General features: G+C 37.4%; 3 protein-coding genes across 5 annotated transcripts; 2 read left to right on the top strand and 1 right to left on the bottom strand.

Annotated features, from left to right (window-relative positions):
- Window positions 1-643: 643 nt before the first annotated feature.
- On the bottom strand, window positions 644-2,838 carry LOC128031212 (protein LRATD2-like). The gene has a single exon (XM_052619490.1). It carries the CDS (start codon window positions 2,367-2,369, stop codon window positions 1,557-1,559), a length of 813 nt encoding a protein of 270 aa, XP_052475450.1. The 5' UTR covers window positions 2,370-2,838; the 3' UTR covers window positions 644-1,556.
- A 1,841-nt stretch (window positions 2,839-4,679) lies between these two features.
- klhl38b (kelch-like family member 38b) lies at window positions 4,680-12,972 on the top strand. Of its 3 annotated transcripts, none has more exons than XM_052617527.1 (4): window positions 4,680-5,055; window positions 10,526-11,879; window positions 11,975-12,080; window positions 12,339-12,972. In XM_052617527.1, the coding sequence occupies exons 2-4, from the start codon at window positions 10,710-10,712 to the stop codon at window positions 12,626-12,628; spliced, it is 1,566 nt and encodes a 521-aa protein (XP_052473487.1). In that variant the 5' UTR covers window positions 4,680-5,055; window positions 10,526-10,709; the 3' UTR covers window positions 12,629-12,972. The 3 variants fall into 3 exon arrangements, with proteins under 3 accessions (XP_052473487.1, XP_052473484.1, XP_052473486.1); XM_052617524.1 differs by lacking the exon at window positions 4,680-5,055 and adding an exon at window positions 9,285-9,707; XM_052617526.1 differs by lacking the exon at window positions 4,680-5,055 and adding an exon at window positions 9,287-9,712.
- Window positions 12,973-16,668: 3,696 nt separating this feature from the next.
- Window positions 16,669-23,141, top strand: LOC128031159 (F-box only protein 32-like). The gene is made up of 9 exons (XM_052619396.1): window positions 16,669-16,953; window positions 17,698-17,807; window positions 17,885-17,934; window positions 18,013-18,105; window positions 20,542-20,635; window positions 21,268-21,452; window positions 21,854-22,036; window positions 22,204-22,347; window positions 22,463-23,141. Exons 1-9 carry the CDS (start codon window positions 16,832-16,834, stop codon window positions 22,550-22,552), a joined length of 1,071 nt encoding a protein of 356 aa, XP_052475356.1. The 5' UTR covers window positions 16,669-16,831; the 3' UTR covers window positions 22,553-23,141.
- Window positions 23,142-23,786: the final 645 nt, after the last annotated feature.

Raw genomic sequence — 23,786 nt, 5'->3', positions numbered from 1 at the left:
GCATGTTGTCTAAGTATTTATGCCATAGTCCATAAAACATTTGTGGCAAAAGGATTTGGGGATGATTGTCAATCAATGGTAGCTGCAAATAGTCTTTAAAAATAGCTATTTTATAGTTGAGTTTCTTTGTGTGGCCTGTGGGGGATCTCTTATAGGCATTTTTGTGCCTTTGAGTTGCACATAAATAATAACTGATTAAGATCACAGCTTAATTATTTGTCTAAACCAGCAACATAATTTTATTAACATTGGCTTAAATTAAGCTGAAATCTGGGTTTAATCAGCCGGTATCTTAAATTAGATTAAATTGAGACTTAAAACTAATTAAGATTTCTAGTTTCAAACACTTCAAAAAGCAGCAGTTATCTTTTCAGAGCATCTGCACATCTTATCTCTGGAGCGCAGTCAACTTCTCCAACAGATCTGTACAAATCCTCTCTTCTTTGACCTTCTTTAGGCAACATTATCTTACAAATACTAGGCAACATTATCTCACAGATACTACCAATGGGGGGGGATCTCAAGTCTGGTATCATGTAACAAAACATACACAGGAAACTCAAAGACCACATTTCCTCTCTTGCTATGGCCCCTATTGAGCAGATTTATATTAAATTCTTAAAGGAGGACAACAAAAACAACACAAAAGGCAAATATATGCTTTATGAACAAATCTGAAAAGATTAGATGACTTTCAGCTTACCCAAAACTTGTTGGTCAGTTTTCAGTTTTCTCATACTAACTCTATAGTACAATCCTGTCTATGCTGTTATGGCATCATTCAAAAAGATATAAGTAAAATATAATCATGAACATCAGGGAAAACAATATATATATAAACGTATGTATATAAAGAATTCCGTTACTCTGAACATTTTAAATGCCTTCTTATTACTTAAGCAATTTCAAACATATTCATAAATGAGTGTTACATTTTTCCCTTTGGTGTTTTTCATCATGAAATGTTTGGATGTTCATTAAATAAATATGATGAAATCAGGAATATGGATAATATTCCATCAATCAAACCAAACAGAAGAGTTGATCTGAATTGAAAGCTGAATGAAATTATCTTCTCTGCATGCAAGAATAACACTTGAATATAGTGAGTTCAGTAGCAAAAATATAGGCTTGTTTATACAGTACTTGTTGAGAGACAACTGAAGCTAAACAACAAAATGTCATATTGATTATATCACAATCCAATGAAGAACAAAACAGTACTTAAGAAAAAATACTCAGACTCTATTGAAATAATGGGTCAAGGGAATACATACTTTGCCAGTCCTCAAAAGAAAATACTATGATCATTAGAAGGTGATGCGGAAAGACTTTCATAAAACATTCCCTTGGATGTGAACACAGCAAAGTGAGTCAAAGATAAAAAAACACACCAGGATTATCATTGCAAACAAGCTGAAGCAGTCCAATTTATAAAAGTGCTGCTGACGGAAAACTCTCTTGAGAAGCTGATGAAATTGCAACACTGCCCCTGTGCTTGAGGTGATTACAAATAAAGCCCGTATCCTCCATGATGAGCCCTCTATGATCCATCATCAGTTACAACTGTGATCATTCTCAGTGTCTTCTGTGCAATTTAAATGATTCTCCAGTTCCTGAATAACGGCTTCCCTTCCCATTTGGTCGTTTCTCCTCTTTTCCATGATCAAGTCCTCTAAACTTTGAAAGTCCAAAACGTGACTTTTCTTCTCCGACAGCTGCATTTTCATCTTGTACGGCTGCTTCCCGATTCGTATCTCGCCTCCACTTTTAAACTCGCGTTTGCCAAACCTGCACCAGGCAGCGAAGCATTCAGAGTTCTTCCAGCAAATGTCTCGCTCTTTCGTCCCCACCTGCTCCATGGCAGTCTGCACCACAACATCCGGGCTCAGCGCGCTAAACTTATACAGCTCGTTCACAACTCTGCCTCTTTTGCCTTGACTGGCATCGAAAATAAAGTCGCATTTAATCTCGTTTCTGTGCAAATGAACCACCTGTTGGTCGTCAACACAAATGGCCCAGTGCGGGTACTGACCGATAGCCACAAACTCCACCAGGTCACCGGGTTTGCATTTATTCGCCAAGTTCTCCCACGACAGGGTTCCCACTTCACCGAACCTGCTATTCCTGTCATATATGCACTCGTTGCGATAATATACCGCGCATTCTAATTCATTGCGGCAGTCGTAATGTTTAACATCTTCCTTTTCTGTCTCATCGAGGTTGTCCTCCTGCTCGTCGTCGTCAGCAGAGAAAATATAAGACACGCCGATCCGTGGAGTGTCGTCATCTATGTCGAATCCATTAGGGTCAGTGGTAGGTAATTCATTGTAATTCAAATGGGTAAGTTTCTCCACTTGATTCCCCATAACAGTGTCCGAAACTCGTGTGAAGAGTTGTGTGAAGGAACCCGTCCCACCTGTGTAGTTCCCGGAGGGGATCGTTCAAAAGCGCAACACGTAATCCGGCTTTCGAGTCCAGTTCAGGTCTAAATCCATTTCTTCTTTTTAATCTGCGAATTGCTGTGTGGAATAATTGCGTTTTGGCATATCATACAGCTATCCGACGTGTTTGCCAGCCATAAGATATTATGCCATCAGAGTTTCAGTTTGCGTTCAGAACAGGTGCGTCTCACCTGCTCACTTCCTGGTGTGAGCCGCGGACAAGGGAAGCCCATCAGACACAGCGGTGAACCCACGAGGAGTCCTGCAGTTAACGTCTCCAGTAAACAATTGCACTTCTGATAAGTTCTTTCCTCTCTTTCCAAGTAATGGATGGCGTCCACGATTCTTTGAAGTTCTGCCAAAGGCGCTCTGTGTGAAATAGTAGTGCGCACAGTAATGTTTACGCAAGGCTCGGTCAGTTAAAGAGACAGTACACATTTAGACTGAAAGCGGAATTATGTTGGTTCTTAAGTTCAATAAGCTAAATTCATACAGAGTCTACAGTTTAAAGGGGTCATGAACTGAGAATTCATTCGAAAAACATCCTGTATACGTTTCAGAACTTTCTTGTTAGTCGAAAAACAGCCTTTATTGAAGTCAGTCTGCACATTTACCTTTGTTTTTTTGTTTTTCACTGAAATCACTGAACAATGGTAAATGTGTCACCTTTGCTAACCACAAGAATTAGTTCATGAAGAGGTACTGTAATTACAGTAAGACCTTTTCGATTGCTGTCTTTAATGGATGCTTCGAGAAAGTCATTATTTATCACATTATTATAGACATTAAATCTATATTTAAAAGCAATTCAATAAAAATAAATCAATTAAATTGTAAATAAACCAAATTACTTAATTCATCTACCCTGAATAAAGTCCGTTACTGTGTCCTTCTCTTTCACATTAAATGCAGTGGCAGCATCTTCAGAGGCTCCCTGGAGGTACTTCAGCTTGTGGTATCCAGTCTGGTGCATGTGGGTCTGTAAACCACTTCAGTGTTTAGTCTTGTGTTGTGGATTGCCAAACTGCTAGCCTCTGGCTGTCAGTCCATCACCCCCAGTGCAGGGGCTTCTCGTACCCAGAAGCATGCCTGAGCTCTTAATTACCTAAAGTAACAGCTGGCCAGTGAGTCTGCTGTGTATTTGCTCACTCCAGTGCGGGGATGTCTGACTGTCGCCATGAGGCATATCACCAGTTACACCAGTTGCAAACTAAGCATCCATCTTCCATCACTAAATCAAAACAAATCCTACAGCCTCTTGACAGTACCTTCAGACCAGACACACCTGCTCCCCCATTAAGTATTAATATGAACCCTCATTAGCATAATGTGCTTAAAGTTTAAATGGTGTGCAATCTTGTCAAGTGACTTTTATTTATATGGTGCTTTATACAATACAGATTGTTTCAAACCAGCTTTACAGTATTAATCAAATTACAGAATCAATGATGCAAACTTCTTCAAACCAGGCAATAGTGTCATTATTCACCTGCATAAAAAGACATTATTTACAGCAATGGCAGTGAAGAACCATTCTGGTTTCTCCGATTTACACCTTTCAGTGAGCAGTTCTTAAAATTACCAATTCTTAAGTGTAAAGAACATTTTAATATCGTTTTAATAATCTAAAGCCACTATGTACTCTTAAAAATAAAGATTCTTTATTGGCATGGTTCCATCAATAAAATGTAACATCCATGAAACCTTATAGTTGTACAAAAAGTTCTTTTAGATTATTAAAATGTTTCTGACATTTAAAAAAAAAAACTTTATTTTTAAAAGTGTAAAGAACCTTTTGTGTGATAGAACGGTTCTATGGATGTTAAAGTTTCTTCATGAAACCATCACTGCCAATAAAGAACCACTATGTGCCAAAAACCTTATGATTATCGCTTTATGATTCAGCAATCATTCCTCAGAGTGACATTTTCACTGAAACCTTGTATGTCATAAAGACCTCACTTATCTATCCTGGTGAGTAAACAAAGGAATTTCAACTACCTGACATTTCGGTATTGGTCTGACACAACCACAGGAATTCCTCTGAGTGTGTTTTGACTATAAAAATATATATATTTTTAAGCTTCTCTCCCCCCGAGAGCCTGTACTCTGGCCATTTTGAATGCCAAGGCACCTTGTGTCATGCCTGTGACACTGTATGAAGCTGTCTGCCACCGCTGAAGATATAAAGATAAACAGTGTTGCCTTCACACTGACTCGCTCAGTGAAAGAACTCATTATTTCGTTTCCTCAACTGTTAAAAAAAGTAGTCTGGAACACAACACCACCAAGAGTAAACAAAATTGGGTGAAAGTGCCAGTCTGGTGGGAATGCATCAATGTTTTTGTTTCCAGTGGCTATGCACTAGTTACATCAGAAGAATTTTAAGCAGCCAGTAGTAAGCCCCTTAAGACCCCTCTTTCTCTCTCTAGGCTTCCAAAGGCAACTGCGTTCCATCAAAGGTGTTTTTATTGCTGAAGGTGCACTGCGTGTGTCTGTTTATGTCATGCCGATGAAGCGAACCAGAAGCCCGGACTGGCTGCAGAGAGAGAAATGAAAAGAAGACTGAGAAGATTGTCAGGTGGCAAAAAGTGAGATGAAAATGACAAAGGTATGTTAATGTTACTGAATGCAACTCCTGTTATCCATAAACTCTTACGTTTTCCCACAGTTCTTTTGATATTTGTTTTTCTTTAGTGAATAAATATCTGCGTTGTCCTGTAGTACAATGTGAGTTTGCTGAAAAATCATGAAACTACTTTAAGGTAATTTAGTGATCAATAATACTGAGTGCAGTGAAACATTTATTTTTTTATTTATAATACCAAGCATGATTAATGAGTCTAAGGACTTATTTTATTCCAGTAAATTCAAGTATCATTTGAACTGCACTGACCTCTAGAGGAGCATGACATTTTAACTAATATATAGCACTAATCTCACAAATATGCCAGCATGTTTAAAGTAGTCTTCTGTAGACCAGGGGTTTTCAAACTGGGGTCCGCAAGCGGGTGGTGGGTGGTAGAGGGGTCTATTTGTTTGTTTTATGTGTTTATTTAGTTAGTTTTAAAATGTTTGTTTTTTTAGGGTTGTCGGAGTTAATTATTTTTATGTTTACATTCACTACATTTAATAATAATATTTAATTCGGGTCAGATTTCAACTTAATTCAATATGAAATGTGACCCTGGAGCATAAAACCAGTCTTAAGTTTCAATTTTTCGAAATTTCTAAATTGTAATTAATAAATAAGCTTTCCATTGATGTATGGTTTGTTAGGATCGGACAATATTTGGCCGAGATACCACTATATAAAAATCTGGAATCTGAGGGTGCAAAATATCAAAATACTGAGAAAAATTGCCTATGAAGTTGTCAAAATGAATTCCCTAACAGCGAATATTACTAATAAAAAATTAAGTTTTGATATATTGGTATATATTGATATATGATATCGTTGTCTTACATTCCCTACATTATTCCTTACATTATTTTTTATGTACAAAAATTTAAAGTGGCCTTAATATTTATCAACAGCTGTAGACAATGTGATGTTGTGAGTTTTCTTAGATGTCTCTTTCTTGCATTTGTAAACACTGTAAAATACAAATCCCAGACTGTTGATTTCATTACAGCTGGTTTGTTTGCTCTGAACTTCGAAATTTTCATTTTTGTTGTTCGGTGATGGTTATTAGAACTTTTGCCACTTTTGAAAGTAGAACATTCTCTCCAGGCCATATCAGAAAAAAAGGCCGTAAGAAGTAGGTCATTCAGATCTGACACAACATGACCCAATTAACTATCTCACTATTTGTTATGTTCCTTAAATTTCTGCATGAGCGGAGCAAACTGTGTAATATATCACTGTCATGCTGATCTTTTAGAGGTCAGCTTGTGATTCCTAATGGACATATTGCATTTTGCATTGCAACGCCATCAGTGGCACCACTTAATAAGCTGATACTGTAGAGCAACATAAACGAGCACTTGTTGCTTCTACCAAAATCAGTATTCCACACAAAAAGCATATATATTCTCATATAGATTTCTCTTGTGCTGTATAGAAGGCCTCTTGTTTTATGGTGGTCTGTTTTCAAAATGATGCAGCGTATGAGCAGAATCACAGAGAAATCTATTATGGGAACCAAAATGTTAAAGTGCTGTTCATTGTAAATTAATATATCTAAAATGTGCCTCTTTCTATTATGAATACTTTTCGCTCTTCTCATGATGAATGCCAAACAGAAATTTCTAATGAATTGGTGCTGTTTCGTTAGTGTCAATACTTTATTGCACAAAGACTTGTGTTCACAGAACATGCAGGAATAACAGTATTAACAGTAATAACACAATACAGCCCTTTACACATAGATTATGAATAAGAAATATGATATAGATATATTTAAGACATAAAATAATTATAATATAAAATACATTTTATATATTTTTACTTCAAATTAAAAAATGCTTTTATAGTAATATGTTTTTTTTTTTTTTTGATGATGTCTAGAGGTCATGTTCTTCCATGTCTGGATGAGACCGTTATTTACCCTTCATTTACTCATGCAGTGATAAGCACTGTTAATCAGTAAGGATGCTCTCCTGAGGCACAAGCGTTTGGAATTGAGTGCTTAGTTTGAGATAATTAACTAATTCACATTAGTCTCCCAGTATAACCTGTGGATGTGGTAGAACAGAGCCAATCTCAGGACTACTGTGTCTCCTAAGATATGTGAAGTATCTGCAGGCTTTAAAAGCACTATGAGCTCTCCTGACAAATTACTTACGACGATTTCTACCAAGAGACCATTATTTTCACAAAGTTTGGCATCGGGAGAATTTAACTTGGCAGTACGGCATCGGCATTATTTCGAAATGAAAAATGCTTTGAAAATTCTGTGTTTATATGGATGTTACGTGACAAATTTTCTTTATTTCTTTATCTATATTATTTATTTTATTTATTTATTTATCCAGCAGCCATATCACCCTGGAGCCCAAGACTAGTTGCCCACTGAAGCTAATCAGGGCTGAGCCTGGTCAGTACCTGGATGGGAGACCTCCTGAGAAAACTAGGTTGCTGCTGAAGAGGTGCTAGTGAGGCCAGCAGGGGGTGCTCACCCTGTGGTCTGTCCTAGCACCCCAGTGTAGTGATGGGGACACTATACTGTCAACAAGCACCGTCCTTCAGATGAGACGTTAAACTGAGGTCCTGACTCTCTGTGGTTATTAAAAATCCCAGGATGTCTTTCGAAAAGAGTAGAGGTGTGACCTCGGCATCCTGGCTCAATTCGCCCATTGGCCTCTGACCATGGCTTCCTAACAATCCCCATATCTGCTGATTGGCTTCATCTCGGTCTCCTCTCCACCAGTAAGCTGGTGTGTGGTGGGCATTCTAGCGCACTATGGCTGCCGTCGCATCATCCAGGTGGATGCTGCACACTGGTGGTGGATGAGGAGATAACCCTGACAATGTAAAGCACTTTGAGTGCCTAGAAAAGCGCTATTTAAATGTAATAATTAATTATTATTATTATTATTATTTATACCACCCTTTAAAAAGATTATAGTGGACAATATAGTAGCAGTAAAATTGAGAACAACTATGAAGTTGAATTTAGTATGATGTTCTAGAGTTTATAAATAAATATTTAAATATTATTAATTTATATATTTGCTTACTCTTGAACACCATACTACATTCACTCTCTGATTTTACTGCTAATGTATTGGCTGCTGTAATCTTTTCAAAGGGTGTTGTTTATAGTGCTCAAAGGGATTACTCAAGATTTTTATTTCAAGCCTTACAATGGGTAAGGAGGAGCAAAAAATAGTTTACCGTGAATTTCTTAACCTGATATTCTAGTTTTCCATCATTTTGTTTCAGGAATTTGTTTGTACCATGGATTGTGGTGTAAAAAGTAAAGTAATTCCAACGTGAATCCTACCATAATACGTTATTGCATTTGGTAGGTGATTTCGACTTACATTCAGGGTATTACATTATCATTTTGTGCCTTCTCTAGGAATCAAACACGAGAGAGAAAGGCCCAGTTTAGAAGGTTTAGTGCGGAAAAACCAGGTGGCTAGTTGCCTTAGGCAATTTTTTTTTTTTTTTTTTTTTTTTTTTTTTTTTTGCGAAAGGTTAAACTGTTACTGAAATTTCTCTGTTTTTTTTTTCTTCTTCATCACATCCCTGTATTTTTCATTTTATATGCTTTAAAAATAAACAAAATATCTTTATTATATATTTATATCATTTAAAAAATATATTTTTGAAAGTAAGCTACTGATTTTGTTTAAAATAAAAGATGTTAGTTTGTGGCTTACGCTACAAGAGAACATATTTATTTTTAAAGTTGTTGAACATTTTTGCTTGCTGCATGAGAAATAGATGACAGCACAGGTGATCTATTGCGTTCTAGCTCTCAGGGTACCAGACACCTCAGGACAGTGCATTAACACTTGGTGGCGCTGTTGATCTAACGCTAGAGCCTCAGTAGTTCGAATTTGTAAAAACTTTAGATTATTTATAATAGGTCACAGGGGTTATAGATTGAGATTTTGAATTAATTAACCTTTTTATTTTGGTTTTTCTTCCTACATTACTGAATATTCCAACAGTTTATTGATGCTTATGCAACTTCATACTTCTATAGAGCGCAACCTAATGCGGCACAATATGTTCAAACAATACCCACATCACTCAGCGTTGTCTAATTTATAACTGTTCATGTTTGGCTTGAAAGCCTTCAGCTGTTATGTCTCCTCATCCTGAGCCTTCATCATTCCGATGTTTAGTAACGACTGCTGTAGTAACAGAATGCTGGCTTTAGGAGAGCTTAGAATAGCATTTAGGCACCAGTGGTGTTGTTTACAGCCACAGTAAACATACACACGTGGTGGAGCATGGAGCAATTCAGACACACTCTGCAGACAGTGAAGAAACTTGTGTTATGGAAAAACAGGGGGTGAGGGCTTTAGCAGCACTAGCTGCAGTTCTGACAGAGAAGAGCGATTTCTATTTTTAGGGAGACTGGAATGTACACTGAGGCCTCTCGAAGGATTTCTCAACAACAAATAACATACCACGGTCGTCCCATCCCCTATAAACATCCACCTGCCACACTCAGAAAGTGAAAAACTTTCAGAAGTGAATCGTTTTTGCGAACAGAGGGACGAGTTTGAGTTCTGTTCGAGGTTTGATGATACATAGATATTTACAGGACCATCTAGAATGTGCTTCAAATCAGCTGAGACAAGGTAAGGTAAGGTATGGCTGACACACCGAGCAGATGCTTTTACTGTAGGAACAACAACACCTGCGCAGATTGAAGATAATGGCATGGCGTGTGTTTATGATGTGTCATTCTTCAGGCAAACTGACAGCTGTAGTCTTGAGAGATTACTGTGATCGTGTGGTAAACTTTGCAGAATTGTTAAACAAGTATGATATATGTTTTCTGACTATAAAATATGGTAATGATCGATATTTTTCCATCTTCTTCTATCTTCTTCCATTCCCTAGATGTCTTAAAATATGCAGTTGCCGAATTTTTTTTATATATGATGCTTTTGAAAATATGCAGTGAATAATATGAGCCTCACAGATGAAACTTCACACTCATGTTTAAGCATGTCATTGTGTCAGAAAGTTTGTTTATAATTTAAAATATTTGTTTTTATAAACATACTAAGATTACTACACACACAAACTGAATATATACTGTTTAATATGGTAATTGATTTATTATATATAAAATATATATTCATATGTAGCATGATGCTACCAGTGCCAAGGTCATGGGCTTCCAATGGAATATATGAGTAGACAAAATGTGTATCATGAATGGTGGATAAAAGTTAAAAGATGTAAATTACTTCATTTTCCGTATCATTAGATTTAAAAAATGAAATCGTAATAAGAAATGCATCGAAACTGCTGCCATTATAGTTTTTATGTAGGCTCCATGAGGTAAAATATATTCTTCCATTGTGGTGACCAGTATCGAATTAAAGAAAATGTTTTGATTATAAAACATTATAAAACAATTTTTTTTATTATTGTTTTTTTCAAACAGCTTGGATGATCCAATATCAGAAGTCCTGCATTTCAAGGACAAAGACCTGACTTCTACTCTCCTCCTGGAACTGAACACCTTAAGGAAGGACCGAATTCTTACTGATGTTGTGTTTTGCTCTGAGGGCAAAGAGATCCCATGTCACCGCAATGTTCTGGTGTCCAGCAGCCCCTACTTCTACGCTATGTTTTGCAGCAGCTTCCTGGAGACCCAGAAGCCCCAGATAAACCTCCAAGGTGTTCCTTATGACATCCTTACGAGTATTGTGGAGTATGTTTACACAGGGTCCATCAGCATCACCATGGAGCTGGTTCTCCCTCTGATGCAAGCTGCCTCTATGCTACAATATGGAAGACTTTTTGAGGCCTGCTCCACTTTCCTGCAGTCCCAGCTCAGTCCAGACAACTGCCTGAGCATGATCCGGCTCTCAGAAATCCTGCATTGCTCAAGCTTGCAGGAGAAAGCAAGAGAGCTGGCCGTGAAGAGCTTCTCAGATGTGGTCGTCTCTCAGGACTTCTGCGAGCTCTCGCTACCAGAACTGGTGAGCTACTTGGAAGACGACAGACTCTGCGTTGAAGAAGAGCAAGTATTTGAGACTCTTCTAGCTTGGATCCACCATGACCCGTTCTCCAGGTGTGGCTCCATCCACGACTTGTTCCGCCGTGTGAGGCTGAGACACGTCCACCCTTCATATCTTTTCCAATTTATCGCCAACGACCCTCTAGTCCAGTCATCGTCTTTATGCACAGAAATTATCGAATCTGTTCGTCGTCTGCTCTTTTCCGTTGGCACTCATTGCCCTGGTGATCTTGAGCCCCTGTGGGCCGCGCCGCGCCGTCAAAACTGCAAGGAGGCTCTTGTAGTTGTAGGAGGTCGTAAAAATGGCGAGCGGACGTCTCGTGATGCGCTGCTCTATGACGAGCAATCTCACTGCTGGCAGTGGCTTGCAAAAGTCCCTTTGCGGCTCTACCGACCTGCTTATATCTGCATGCACAGCATCCTTTACGTTCTGGGTGGCTTAACCATGAGTTCAGGAGGCCAGTGCACACCCAGCAACACAGTTTACACGCTTTCTCTCAAAACAAACCAGTGGAGAATGGGAAAACCCATGGTGAAGCCTCGATACGCCCATCAGAGCTCCACTTACCTCCATTTCATTTTTGTACTGGGTGGATTGACGGCTGATGGACAGCTGTCCAGTGAGGTAGAGCGTTACGACACCATGTTTAGCCAATGGGAGTCCATGGCCCCCATGCCCACTGCAGTCCTGCACCCAGCTGTAGCTGCACATAACCAGAGAATATATGTGTTTGGTGGAGAAGACGCCATGCAGAAACCTGTTCGAATGATCCAGGTGTGATATTTCAGACTTATTCAGATGTTTCATTGTATTGAGCACAAATTTCACAAATTGATTTTGAAGTCGTAAAATATGTTTTTTCTTGATAGGTGTACAACATAGGAAGGAATATGTGGTATAGAATGGAAACCAGGATGGTAAAGAACATCTGTGCACCAGCTGCGGTGATTGACGATAAAATCTACATCGTAGGCGGTAAGGAGTTTTCTTTTTTTTTTTTTTTTTGGTATTGTAAAAATATTCCTGTTTGTTGGTCGTAAAGTCACCATGAAATACAAATTTGTGTTTTTTTGAACTGTTGAAGTAAAGTGATTATTATAAATTATCCACGCAAATCATTATCTTTTTTATTATTTTTATTTGATATGCTCTTAATATCTATGGGGGGGGGGGCAATAAACCTCTCTCCTCGTCTTTAATTTTTTCACATTTGAGAATTATTTATTTCAACAGGCTATACAAGAAGAATGGTAGCCTATGATATTAAAACCAACAGGTTTGAAAAATGTGAAAATATGAAGGCCAGGAAGATGCATCACTCCGCTTCTGTGGTCAATGACAAGATCTATGTCACTGGGGGTCGTTTCATTAACAGCCACGAGAGTGTGGAAGATTCAGACAGCTTTGACTGCTACAACCCGAAGACAGACTCATGGCTGTCAATGGGAACACTGCCATTCAAGCTATTTGACCATGGCTCAGTACCTCTGGTCTATCTCTCTGATAAGTTTCTGCCTACATGAATGGATTTATGTGACAATGTAGCTTAGTCACTTCACAAAGGTTTTTAAATATGCCTGTCTCCAAGCAAAATGCTTGCTGTACTGTATTTTACAGATCATACTGGGATAAACAGTAGTGTAAAAACACAGAGCATATTATGATAGCAAAGCAATGAGATGCACACATTTTCACCTCTCTAAAGGTGTTTGCACATGATTGTGTGTGAAATATTAGTAAAATTACTAGTAATAGTTGTTAATGTAGCTGAAGTTAAAATTAAGAAACATTTTTTTTAAGCTCGAACCATGTAACAGATGCAAGTATGATACATTTTCAACGTAATTTTCAAGTATCTTTTAGATAACCTGTTTTTAAAAAAAAAAAAAATTAAATAATATTAGTGTTTACTACAGAATTGCACTTGACACTGAATAGTTGCACACTGTATGTTTACAAGAATACTTTTATGTAAATACATTCCACCATTTTGTAAACTGATTTTTTTATTCATTGCCCCCCCCCCCCCCCCCCCCCCCAAAAGTATGAAAGTGTTAAATACTTCAAAAAATGTAACTGAATGCTTCATAAAAAACTAATAATGATTTTGTGTTATTTGTAAGTTGGCTTATCTGGCCGTATTAAAATGTTAAATAATTTAAAGGGAACATTCGTGCAAAAAACACTTTGTAATCATTTGCTCAGCCTCATGTTGATCCAAACCTGGTTGACTAACTTTCTTTTGTGGAAAACAAAATAAAATGCTATAAAAGAAAAATTGGACCACCTGTCATTTCTCTAAAAACAACATCAAGAGTCTTTTCAATGGCACACACTGTATGAAAGTCCTAATTTGTAATTTTCACAACTTTCAAAACTTTTTTAAGGAGTTTTTGTCTACTAAAAGTTTTTTTCCTAAAGACATTTTGTCAGCTGAACAACTTATTCCCCACAGCCTCGCTGTTATTTCTGTCAAAAATTAGGTTTATTAAATCATGACAGAATTCAAATTTTTGGTGAATTTAATCCTTTTAATTGCTAAGTAAAAAAAAAAAATCTTCTCCCTTTCAACAATAGACATATTTTTATGACAACATATTTGTTATACTGTCTATTTGATTATTTTTTTATGTAATATCTCTTTGAATTGAAATGAAGTGCATTCATATAAACAGTTACATAGCTCTGATGCGACCTATACGTTATCCTATTTCACAAGAGATGGAACTCATCATGTGACGTGCCATGGGAGGTGTGAAGACCGAAGGCAGCAGATGTGTGACAGAAATGTGTGACTGAGTCTTACATGTCTTCCTGTCACTGTAACAGGTGTCAACATGCCCAGACATGAAACTATTAGTCGCAAAGGAGGTTTTGCTAAGCGACTTGCTAATGTCCCTTCTGAATTATGTGGTGGTATAAATTCACAATACCCATTTCAATTACACAAGTTCTTTTAACTTTGCCGTTAAACTTAAGGATGCTTAAAAGATGAACAGTATGTCCGTGTTATGATTACTCAATGCAAAGTGAGATCTATGGTACTATGTGTGCTTCTCGGGGGTTGCAAACTTGTTCATATCTGAACATGTTGTGATGTCTTGTTGGGTCAGGAATGATGGGGTTCAGTCCAGGCTATAGGTGATTAATGTTATTTTGGGAGACAAACAAGGGTGTACTTTACACCCCCAGAATCATGTGGCTGGCCCAGATTGCAGATTTGTTGGTCCAGGATGTAAATTGAAACATTTCACACAGTGAACTTGAGGGAATGATGAAATCAGCGTAAGAGCAACAGCAACAGGTGTGATAGTGAGTGTGTGTCTGTGTGTGTGTCCGCTGACATGAACACACAACAAAAACACTTCTAGATAGTTCCATCTACATCACTACATGAACTTGGCATTGCATTTACTCGTTCACATACAAATGTTGAGCTTTTCTTAGCTTTAAATAATAAAATGGAAATATTATTGTCATCTAGCCATCTACATGTCTAGGAAATCCCCTCATATCACTTGGCCCTGAGTTAAAGCCAAACAAACATTGAACATGGCTTGGGAAAGATATTTTAGGAGAGGAAAATATGTCTTGTTGTTGAATGTTTTTGCCTCGGAACTGAAGCCAATGCCTTCCTGATGTGCGGTTAAACCATTGGAATGAAACGCTAATAAAATTAGTGATTACTAAACCATTCCAAACATCCCTTTTAAAAAAGTTTAGACTACATCATTCATACTGGATATCTGCCTAAACGTCGTGTTTGTTGATGTTTCCTAAATTCTAGCGTGGAGATCAGATTAAATCAAGACTTTATGCAACCACTGTTCCTCCTTTTGAATAAAATGAATTGGTATTTTGCTATATAAAAATAAATGTAAACTACATGTTTGTGAGTCACACACATATTTTCTATTTTTATATTTTTAAGTTATAATTAGCCATCTGTTGCTCAAGAAACATATTATTATTATCAATATTGAAAACAGCTGCTGCTTGATTTTTTTTTTTTTTTTTTTTAAACCTGATACATTACTTCATGGTTCTTTGAAGAATAGAATGTTCAAAAGAACAGCATGTGTTTGAAATTATAAATTATATTGCAATATTACTATATTATATTAATTTGCAAATATTCATTTCTAAAGTGAAATATCATCCTTACTGGAAACAGATTACTTCTTGGAAAGTGAGGATTGGCAGTGGGTTCTGTGCAGCAACACGGTTCTCTGTATGAATTACACTATATATATATGCAGTCACACTCTGGACATGTGCACATGAATCATGTCATGTTCCTGCTGATGTATGTTCCACTTAGTAAGGGCTCTGTGACCTTTTGCATCCCTGAGAATCTATCAGACTGGCAAGGGGCAGTAGAGAGAGACCCGTTCTGGAGTCTTCTTTAAGCACAGTGGGCAGAATGGTTTACAGCACCCAGCAGTCATGTTACATCAGCGCTCTATTGGCTATAGTGAGGAGATGAGGAGACAAATTGCTAAGAAATAATTATATAAATAAAAGCAGTTTTGTATTTTAAAAACATGTATATGCATTACTGCAAATTCTTATTTTACATAATTTCACACATTTTATTGTGCTGACTCATTTATTTATTCAGGGTATCATTCAGGTCTTATTGATGTAAATGCATCTCTGTGGGCTTTGCATGGTAATTACAATACAGTTTTAGTATTAGCATCAAGGAAGTGTAAAGCACTGTTAATATACACTTTCTAAAATCTGGTCTCCATTTTCAGCTCAAAAGAATGCAAGTGTCTGAAAGTAAACAATCAACACAGAGAAACTCTTGTGTCTGACTTAAAAAGATTAAATGATAAAAAGAAGCTGTGAGTTTCTGTTTCCATCAGCTCTCATTACTCCATAATGTAGGGAAGCAGGGTCACATTTCTTGCTCAGTATGTAACTCATTAACAAACAAAAGAGAATAGGCACTGAAGAAATCAAGTTCAAAGATTATTTTTCCTTATCATGGCCTGAAGTGCTGTTCCCTGCCAGTTTCATTATACAAAATTGATGGTGTTATGTTAACAGTAGGTCATCTGTACTTTGATCATGTCACTAAAGGGTTCATTAATAAGCTAAAAACATACACTCTTTTTTTCATAATGGATAACTAGTGTTAGTATGACAAACTTCTTTACAGTCATTATAATCTGTTTATTCTGATTATAAGTAAATGACAAAGGTCATTCACAAACATCAAGTAATTATTTTTTTCCTCTTGATCCAAAATCCCACACTTTCACACAGACTTTTCTATCATTTATGAATCATACAATTATGCATGGGCAGCTATATTTAATGTTATGATTTTAGTCATAAGGGAAATCAACAGAGGATCAACACCAATTCCTAAATTGCTTTTACTGTGTATGATATTTCACAAGTGTATGAGGACACATGATCCAGCAGCGTACTGAACACTTCGTGTGATTATGTTTCTACTGAGGTTTTGCAATATTAAGGAAGATGATAAACAAAGCCACGTGTTGGAGAACGCTGTACAAAGGGGGCGGGTCCACGAACATTTCCGGATTCTCCTCCTGACGATATAAATACAGCTGCGCACTTTTATCATCAGAAACGCGTTCACAACCTGATATAATATAGCAGCCAACACGCGAGAAAAATCACTATAACAGACTCTGAAGTTTAACACTACCCAGTTTTCTTTCGTTGTCACTGGTTTTTACATCTTGACAATGCCATTTCTTGGACAAGACTGGCGGTCTCCTGGTCAAAGCTGGGTCAAAACCGAGGACGGCTGGAAAAAAACGACGAAAGATGAGAACGAGACGAATAAATGTGTTTCAGATCGAAAGAGGTAAGTGGTCAATGATTCAGCATATGCATTTTAAGTGTTTGACCTGAAATATCTCCGTTGTCCACCACTAACAGCGTCACATCAAACAGATGGCGTAGTTTGCTGCAGACCCGAGCTGTGCGTCAATTTGATAAACAAAAGCGTTTTAAACATAGCGACAGCAGATTCGTGTTACAGTCAGAAAGTTGTGTCATGCCTGAAGATTATTATTATTATTGTCATGATTTTTTTTTGTCTGTGTTATACGTATTTGTATATTAATATTTATTTATATAAATTAATATATTAAAATATGCATCTGTGTAAGTGTACTATATATAAGTGTATACTATACTAGTGTATACACACACACACTCAAACATATATACATACATAGTGTGTGTGTGTGTGCGTGTGCGTGTACAAAATGATAAACAAAATACTTTATTGATGGAGATGCAGCACTCTCAGGACTGCAGTAAATAGCTGTGGTAAACATAAAATGCCTTTGTGTGTACTCATCATCTGTTAATCAGCTTGCTATTAATACATTGACAGTGGGACAGGTCATAAGCTGGAACTATTTACTGTTTCTAGAACTGTTGCTGTAGGTGCAGATGAGAAATTGGTTTAGGGCGTATTAGCAGGCTGCATTTGGATTTTGATAGAGGCTGTATGTTGCACATTTGCCTATCAAAAAGGTTGCTGAACTATGTGGATATATCCTACACAAAGCATTTATAAACCACTTCACTGTGCTTTCAGCTACTGCAAAGAAGAGCATGACAAGGAGAATTTGATCCTCAGCATTAATTATGATGTGGCTGCAAAGAAGCGAAAGAAGGACTTTCTGAACAACAACACAAAGATTCCTTGTGAGTTTCGTCACGGTTTCATTGTGAAAATCAAACTGCTGTAACTGCAAAATCATTGACTTATTTCTTCATTGCAGATTTTTACAAAGACAAATGGATTTATGTCCACAAAGGGAGCACCAAGGAGGTAAGCCCTGTTGTCTCCTGCAGTACGACAGAGTGTGAAGAAGTAGTCGGCTAACTCCTCTTTGATCATTTCTCACAGCGTCATGGATATTGTACTCTGGGTGAAGCATTTAATCGCTTGGACTTCTGCAGTGCCATCAAAGACACCAGGCGATTCAATTATGTCGTAAGGGTGAGTTTCCGCCCATCTGTTTGTGGCAGAGCACACAGTGACAATAACCAGGCCCAGTCTCTGAAGAAGAAAGGGTTAACTTAAGGGCTCTGGGTATCTTCCACTTTATTCTTTATTCTTATCATCACACATCATACAAGAAGGCCTCTGGGGCAGTTTCATGGCCAGTGCAAAGGGGACTAGGTTAGTGGGGGTTTTTTATGTGTCTCTGTGTTTTTATTTTACCTATTTGTGTAGCTAAAGTCTCTTCAACTCAAGTGACCGTAAAGTTGGCCAATACTCCTCTGGTCACTAATGAGAGGATGTTCTTCTAGATTTACTTGTTCCATTGATGAAAGCAAAGATGGCTAAGAGCAGATAAACACAGTTCAGTGTGATGTTGAGGTCACTGTCACACAATGTCCCAACAAACAGCTGAGGTTGAGAAAGCTTATGAAACCAGAACGGAAAGTCAAGTGACTTCGGTGCCCATGAACTCCCCCTCACGGGCCCTTCACTCTATCTGTCTGCATTGTGACCCTGAATTCTGATCCGATCATTTGACTCCACTGTGATATGGAGTCAGCTATGATGAGCTTAAGGTGTGGGCGAACTGGGTCATGAATCCTTGTGATCACTTCAGATGACATGTAAACACAGAATCAGGATCAAGTTGTTTACTTGAACTTTTTGGCTAAGTGAATTAAAATTCACTTCAATGCATCATATGTGCATCATTTATTTTTCTAGAGGTTTCCAGGCACTGTTGAGACCCAGTAGTGTCAGGTTTATCTTGCAGTTTGTCTCTTGCTTATCTGGCCTTTTGCTGGTGTTGTGTTAGAGCTCAGTTACAGTGATCAGGTTTAGTAGGCATGGAAAAACAGACCTTTGAGACAACTTATGAAAAACAAAGACCACTAATACCCCGTTAGGGCTGCCCCCTAATAGTAGATGAGAAGAGGATTGGTCGGCCAAATGTAATAAGTTGTTTATTTGCAGAAAAAAAAAAATCAGATAATTAACGGCAAGATTTTGTGGTAATACAGTATAGTACATTCAAACACTCACCTATCATTCTTGGACTTCAAATATATGGTTTATCATCTGAAATATGTAAGTAGAAGTAACTTTACCTGGCCGCTCAATATAATGGTAACCTAGAAAAATGTGCACTCTTCAAGTTTGAGTGTAAAAACTGAACAGTATCGCACTCACAGCAGGATAGATGGAGGCGAAGGTGCAGTTGCTTGCTCTTAAAATGCTCTGTCATTTTGGTCATACAGATAAGAGTAATACTTTTTTTGAATCTGTAAAAACTCCATGTTTATTCGTGTGCACTCACTATAACAACAAACATTGTGCTTTTGTAAAATAATGAAAGCAAACAGGATGCACTTTCCCTGTCACATTCATCATCATTTCTTTGGCTGGTGTACTGTGACAAGCTTTATGTGTGTGCTTGAGCCTTTTTTAGGCCATGTAGGCAATTAAAGGCTCAAAGCGTGCTTTTAAATGGTTTATTATTAAACGTGCGATTAGTCAGTTAGTGATTAATGCTTAAAATGAGTGACTACTTGTCAACCAGGAAAATCTTTAGTCAAGGGCAGCCCTATACCTTGTAATATCAAAGTACATCGTATAACTGTCCTTTTTAGTTGTGTGAATTTACCTTTCATAATGATAACTGTTAGCATGTCTTTGCAGCTAACCCGGACACCATTATGAATAACTGTCATATTGTTCCAAAGGGCTAGCCAATTAAAATATCCATCAAGCTCTTTAATGTCAAACGTTTTTTCTTTTTTTTACACATTTAAACTTTCTATCTGTCAAAAATAAGAAATGTTTCTCAAGCAAAAAATAAATGCAGACTTGGTAAGCGTCTTTCAAAAACCAAAAAACAATCATACCAATGCAAACTTTGATTTTCCACAAAAAGGCACTTGGAGCGGCTGTCATCAAGGGCTCGCTGGAGGGGAGGGGGAGAATGACAATGCTCACATGTTGCTGGGTCGAGTGTAGGTCAGTGTTGCTCCATGATGTGGCTTGTGCTGATATTACATGCCAGTAAAGCTGCCCAACACAACATGGCTCTCACTATCTGCTCTTGGCTGTCCTTCCTTTTGAAAATGAACTTGGTGTTGGGAATCTGTTCTTGTCAAACTGGTTACATGCATATACACAAACAAAAATACAGTAAAGTTAGCACTTGTGTTACAGTCCATTTTGAAACATCTGAAGGAACGGTTACCTTTTTTGTCTTCAAAATGTCTAAATGACAACACTGCTGACACAGACAAAAGCCAGAATACATTCATAAGGGGAGAGAGCATCCCATTTCTGAGCCTTTTGTTTTTACCAAGGATGGAGAGAGGGGAATATAACAGTCTGGTAGTAATGCTGGAACACACAGTCTCTTAGTCTGCCCTCTAAATAAATGTATGTCTAACATTTCAGCTGCTGGAGCTGATCGCCAAGTCCCAACTGCCTTCGCTGAGCGGAGTGGCACAGAAAAACTACATGAACATTCTGGAAAGGGTTGTGCAAAAAGGTAAGCGTTCTTGCAAGTGTCTCGCATCTTGACCATCTCATGCAAAACTATTAGCCAATGTGAAACATCAACAATGTGTGTTTACATTTTATATGTTCACAAAGCCTGTGATTATTTACTTTTGAGGCTTGTACTGAAATTCCCTTGTGGTTAATAAGATCTAAAAATTAGGCAAACATCTGTCACAACAGAACAGCTGTTTATTCTGTTCTCTGCAATCTCTTGCAACAAAATTAGTTTGGTGGGCTTCACCAGTAGCTCATAGCCGAATGGAAATTTCATAATTGCCTGCACTGGAAAGAGTGACGAGCCTCCGAGAGCAAACAGGAACCTCAGCTGTGTTGTGTTCTCAGCTAAACAAAGGTGCACGTTTGTTATATGAAACTAAACTGCTTACTTGTAGGTTGCGTCATCCCCAAACCGCTTTATTCATTTACCTGACACTCCTCTTATTCCTCCGTTTATGATATGTCTTAATCATAACTGAAAGGTGTTCTTTTTTGATATGTGTGTTATGAAAGCATCAGACATGAACTTAAAGTATCATGTGACACACACCAGATCCTGTCAGCACTGTTGTTGTGCATCTTTGAACTAGTAGTTACTAACTAAATATTTGCACTCTTTTTCAGTTCTTGAGAATCAGCAGAATGTTCGACCAATTAAAGAACTGTTGCAGACACTATATGCGTCATTGTGCAGTCTGGTCCAGGACATGGGCAAGTCTGTCCTTGTGGGAAACATCAACATTTGGGTGCACCGCATGGAGAACATACTGCAGTGGCATCAGCAGCTTGACAACATTCAGATCAACAGGGTAAGTGTAAAACTCGCTTCTTTATTTAGTTAAAGGTTAATATTATGGCATCTTTTATTTATTCTCATGTCACTCCAAATCTCAGTGACTTTCGACCACTAAAGGAGAAGTTTAGCAGTATGCTTTAGCGGCTCTTTCCTGAAAAATGAAAGCGGATGGAAAAGGGTTAAATTGATTAAATTTCATTACAAATCTTGACATCTTTGGTCACCATTCACTATCCCTTGCCAGTTTTAGTTGTCAGTAACAACACTGGTAAATTATTTTTTTTGAGAAGGGGGGGGGGGGGGGGGTTGAACTATCCCTTAATGCTACAAGAAAACTGTCTGACTGTCTACTTTTATATTGTGCTTCGATTGTGAATGTAAACAGAAACACTTTTTCTTTGTTCATTTGTCCAGCCCACAAACACAGGGATGACCTTCCTTGATCTTCCGGCTAGCTTACATCTGAACATCATGCACCGTCTCTCAGACGGACGAGATCTGGTCAGCCTGGGTCAGGTATGCCCTGACCTTAGTGTGCTGTCAGAAGATCGGCTGTTGTGGAAGAAACTCTGCCAGTATCACTTCACAGACAGACAGGTACACGTTTGTGACTCTTCAAATGGAATGTAACTCTCTTAAGGTCTTACTTGTTGGCAGAGAAGAAGAATCTTGCTTGTTTATGTGACTGTTTATATCTTAAATCTGTTCATAAACACCTTGCATATACTTAATTTGGCTAAAATAATTTGCTATGATCTTCACAGATCCGCAAGCGCCTAATGATGTCAGAAAAAGGACATTTGGAATGGAAAAAGATGTATTTTAAGTTGTGCCGGTGCTACCCTCATAAGGAGCAGTACAGTGACACATTACAGTTCTGCACACATTGCCACATCCTGTTTTGGAAGGTAAGACTAAATTCATTTCTAGCTTTTCACATTTTATTTGAAAATATCAATCCATTTCTCATTTATTGTTCTTTTATGGCAATAACTGATTTTATTCCTTCCCTGTTCACTTCAGGACACAGATCATCCTTGCACTGCCAACAACCCAGAGAGCTGCTGCAAGGCCGTGTCTCCACAGGGTTTTATCAACCTTTTCAAGTTCTAGTGGGCACTGCATTGCTGCTATGTACATAGTGTCAATACTGCAAAGGATTCCTGGATGACTTGAGACAGGGAAAAAATGGGATTGCATTAGAAGCAGGTGTCATAATGTTTTGTGGAGAAACTTGGGAACTGAATGTACTTGAGAAATATGCAAGAAGAGAAACTAAAACGCTGTGTTGGGAGAAAATATTCTCTGTTTATTTATAAAGGATTTATTTATATTTATTCAGCATGGATCTTGTTTACTCCAGGAAAAGTTACATGGAAGATTAGAAAAAGGCTGTTTAAATGAATCCTACATGCATAAAAAGTTGCCCTTATGCTGTCAGGATGCCCTGGTTTCTTCTGTGAATGTAATCTAGGTTTGATTTTTGGCAACACAAACATTTATTGTAGGATTTTCAAATAGCATATTGGTGCTTTAGCAAGTGCATGAAATGGGAATGTTTACCAAAATGGCCTTAACACTGGTGTGCAATACTTTTCTAAGTGCTTCTTTTTTTTTCACTTTTATACATTTGATATTTTCAGTGGTTTGTGATTTAAACATTCTTGTTTTTCTAAACGCAATAAATACATAAGTAATCCAAGGTGCCTTATTCTGAGTGGTCATGAGCAAATTTAAAAGATACCTTTCATTTGCAGATGGTTCTTTCTGAATAAAACATATGAATCATTAATTCAGTTGTATAAGGGAATCGCTGAATAAGCTATTTATATGCTGTAGTGAATTTATCACAATTCATAATAACTCCTCACCTGTTGCATGCTTTGGATTTTCTTTTTTCCAACATGTAATTTCTCTGCTTACTATGTTATCTGACAAAGAAATACATATATATATATATATATATATATATATATATATATATACATGAGAATATATAAATAACAAATAGTCTTGGACTTGTTGATGAAATAACCCGCAATCTGTCATTGCCTAGCAAGATTGCATTCAAGAGATTAGTTATTTATTATTTTGATAAATTATGAGTTGAATATGTCTGGTGGTTTTTGTTAAACTGGGTACTTGTATTTACCTAAAGCAACTAAATTAAATTGTGACTGCATTACACAAAACACTAAATAATTCTGTACTAAAAATGTGTATTTTTTTATAGATTAGTTTTGAATTACATGTTATTTTGACATTAAAATATATCTCATAAACAAATATTGTGCTATGAATCAAATTTAATCAACCACTTTTATGCAGTCAAGTCATGTGCTGTGTA

This window comes from Carassius gibelio, chromosome A16, assembly GCF_023724105.1.
Source record: "Carassius gibelio isolate Cgi1373 ecotype wild population from Czech Republic chromosome A16, carGib1.2-hapl.c, whole genome shotgun sequence".
NCBI classification, from domain to species: Eukaryota; Metazoa; Chordata; class Actinopteri; order Cypriniformes; family Cyprinidae; genus Carassius; species Carassius gibelio.
This window is presented reverse-complemented; position numbering and strand designations above follow the sequence as displayed.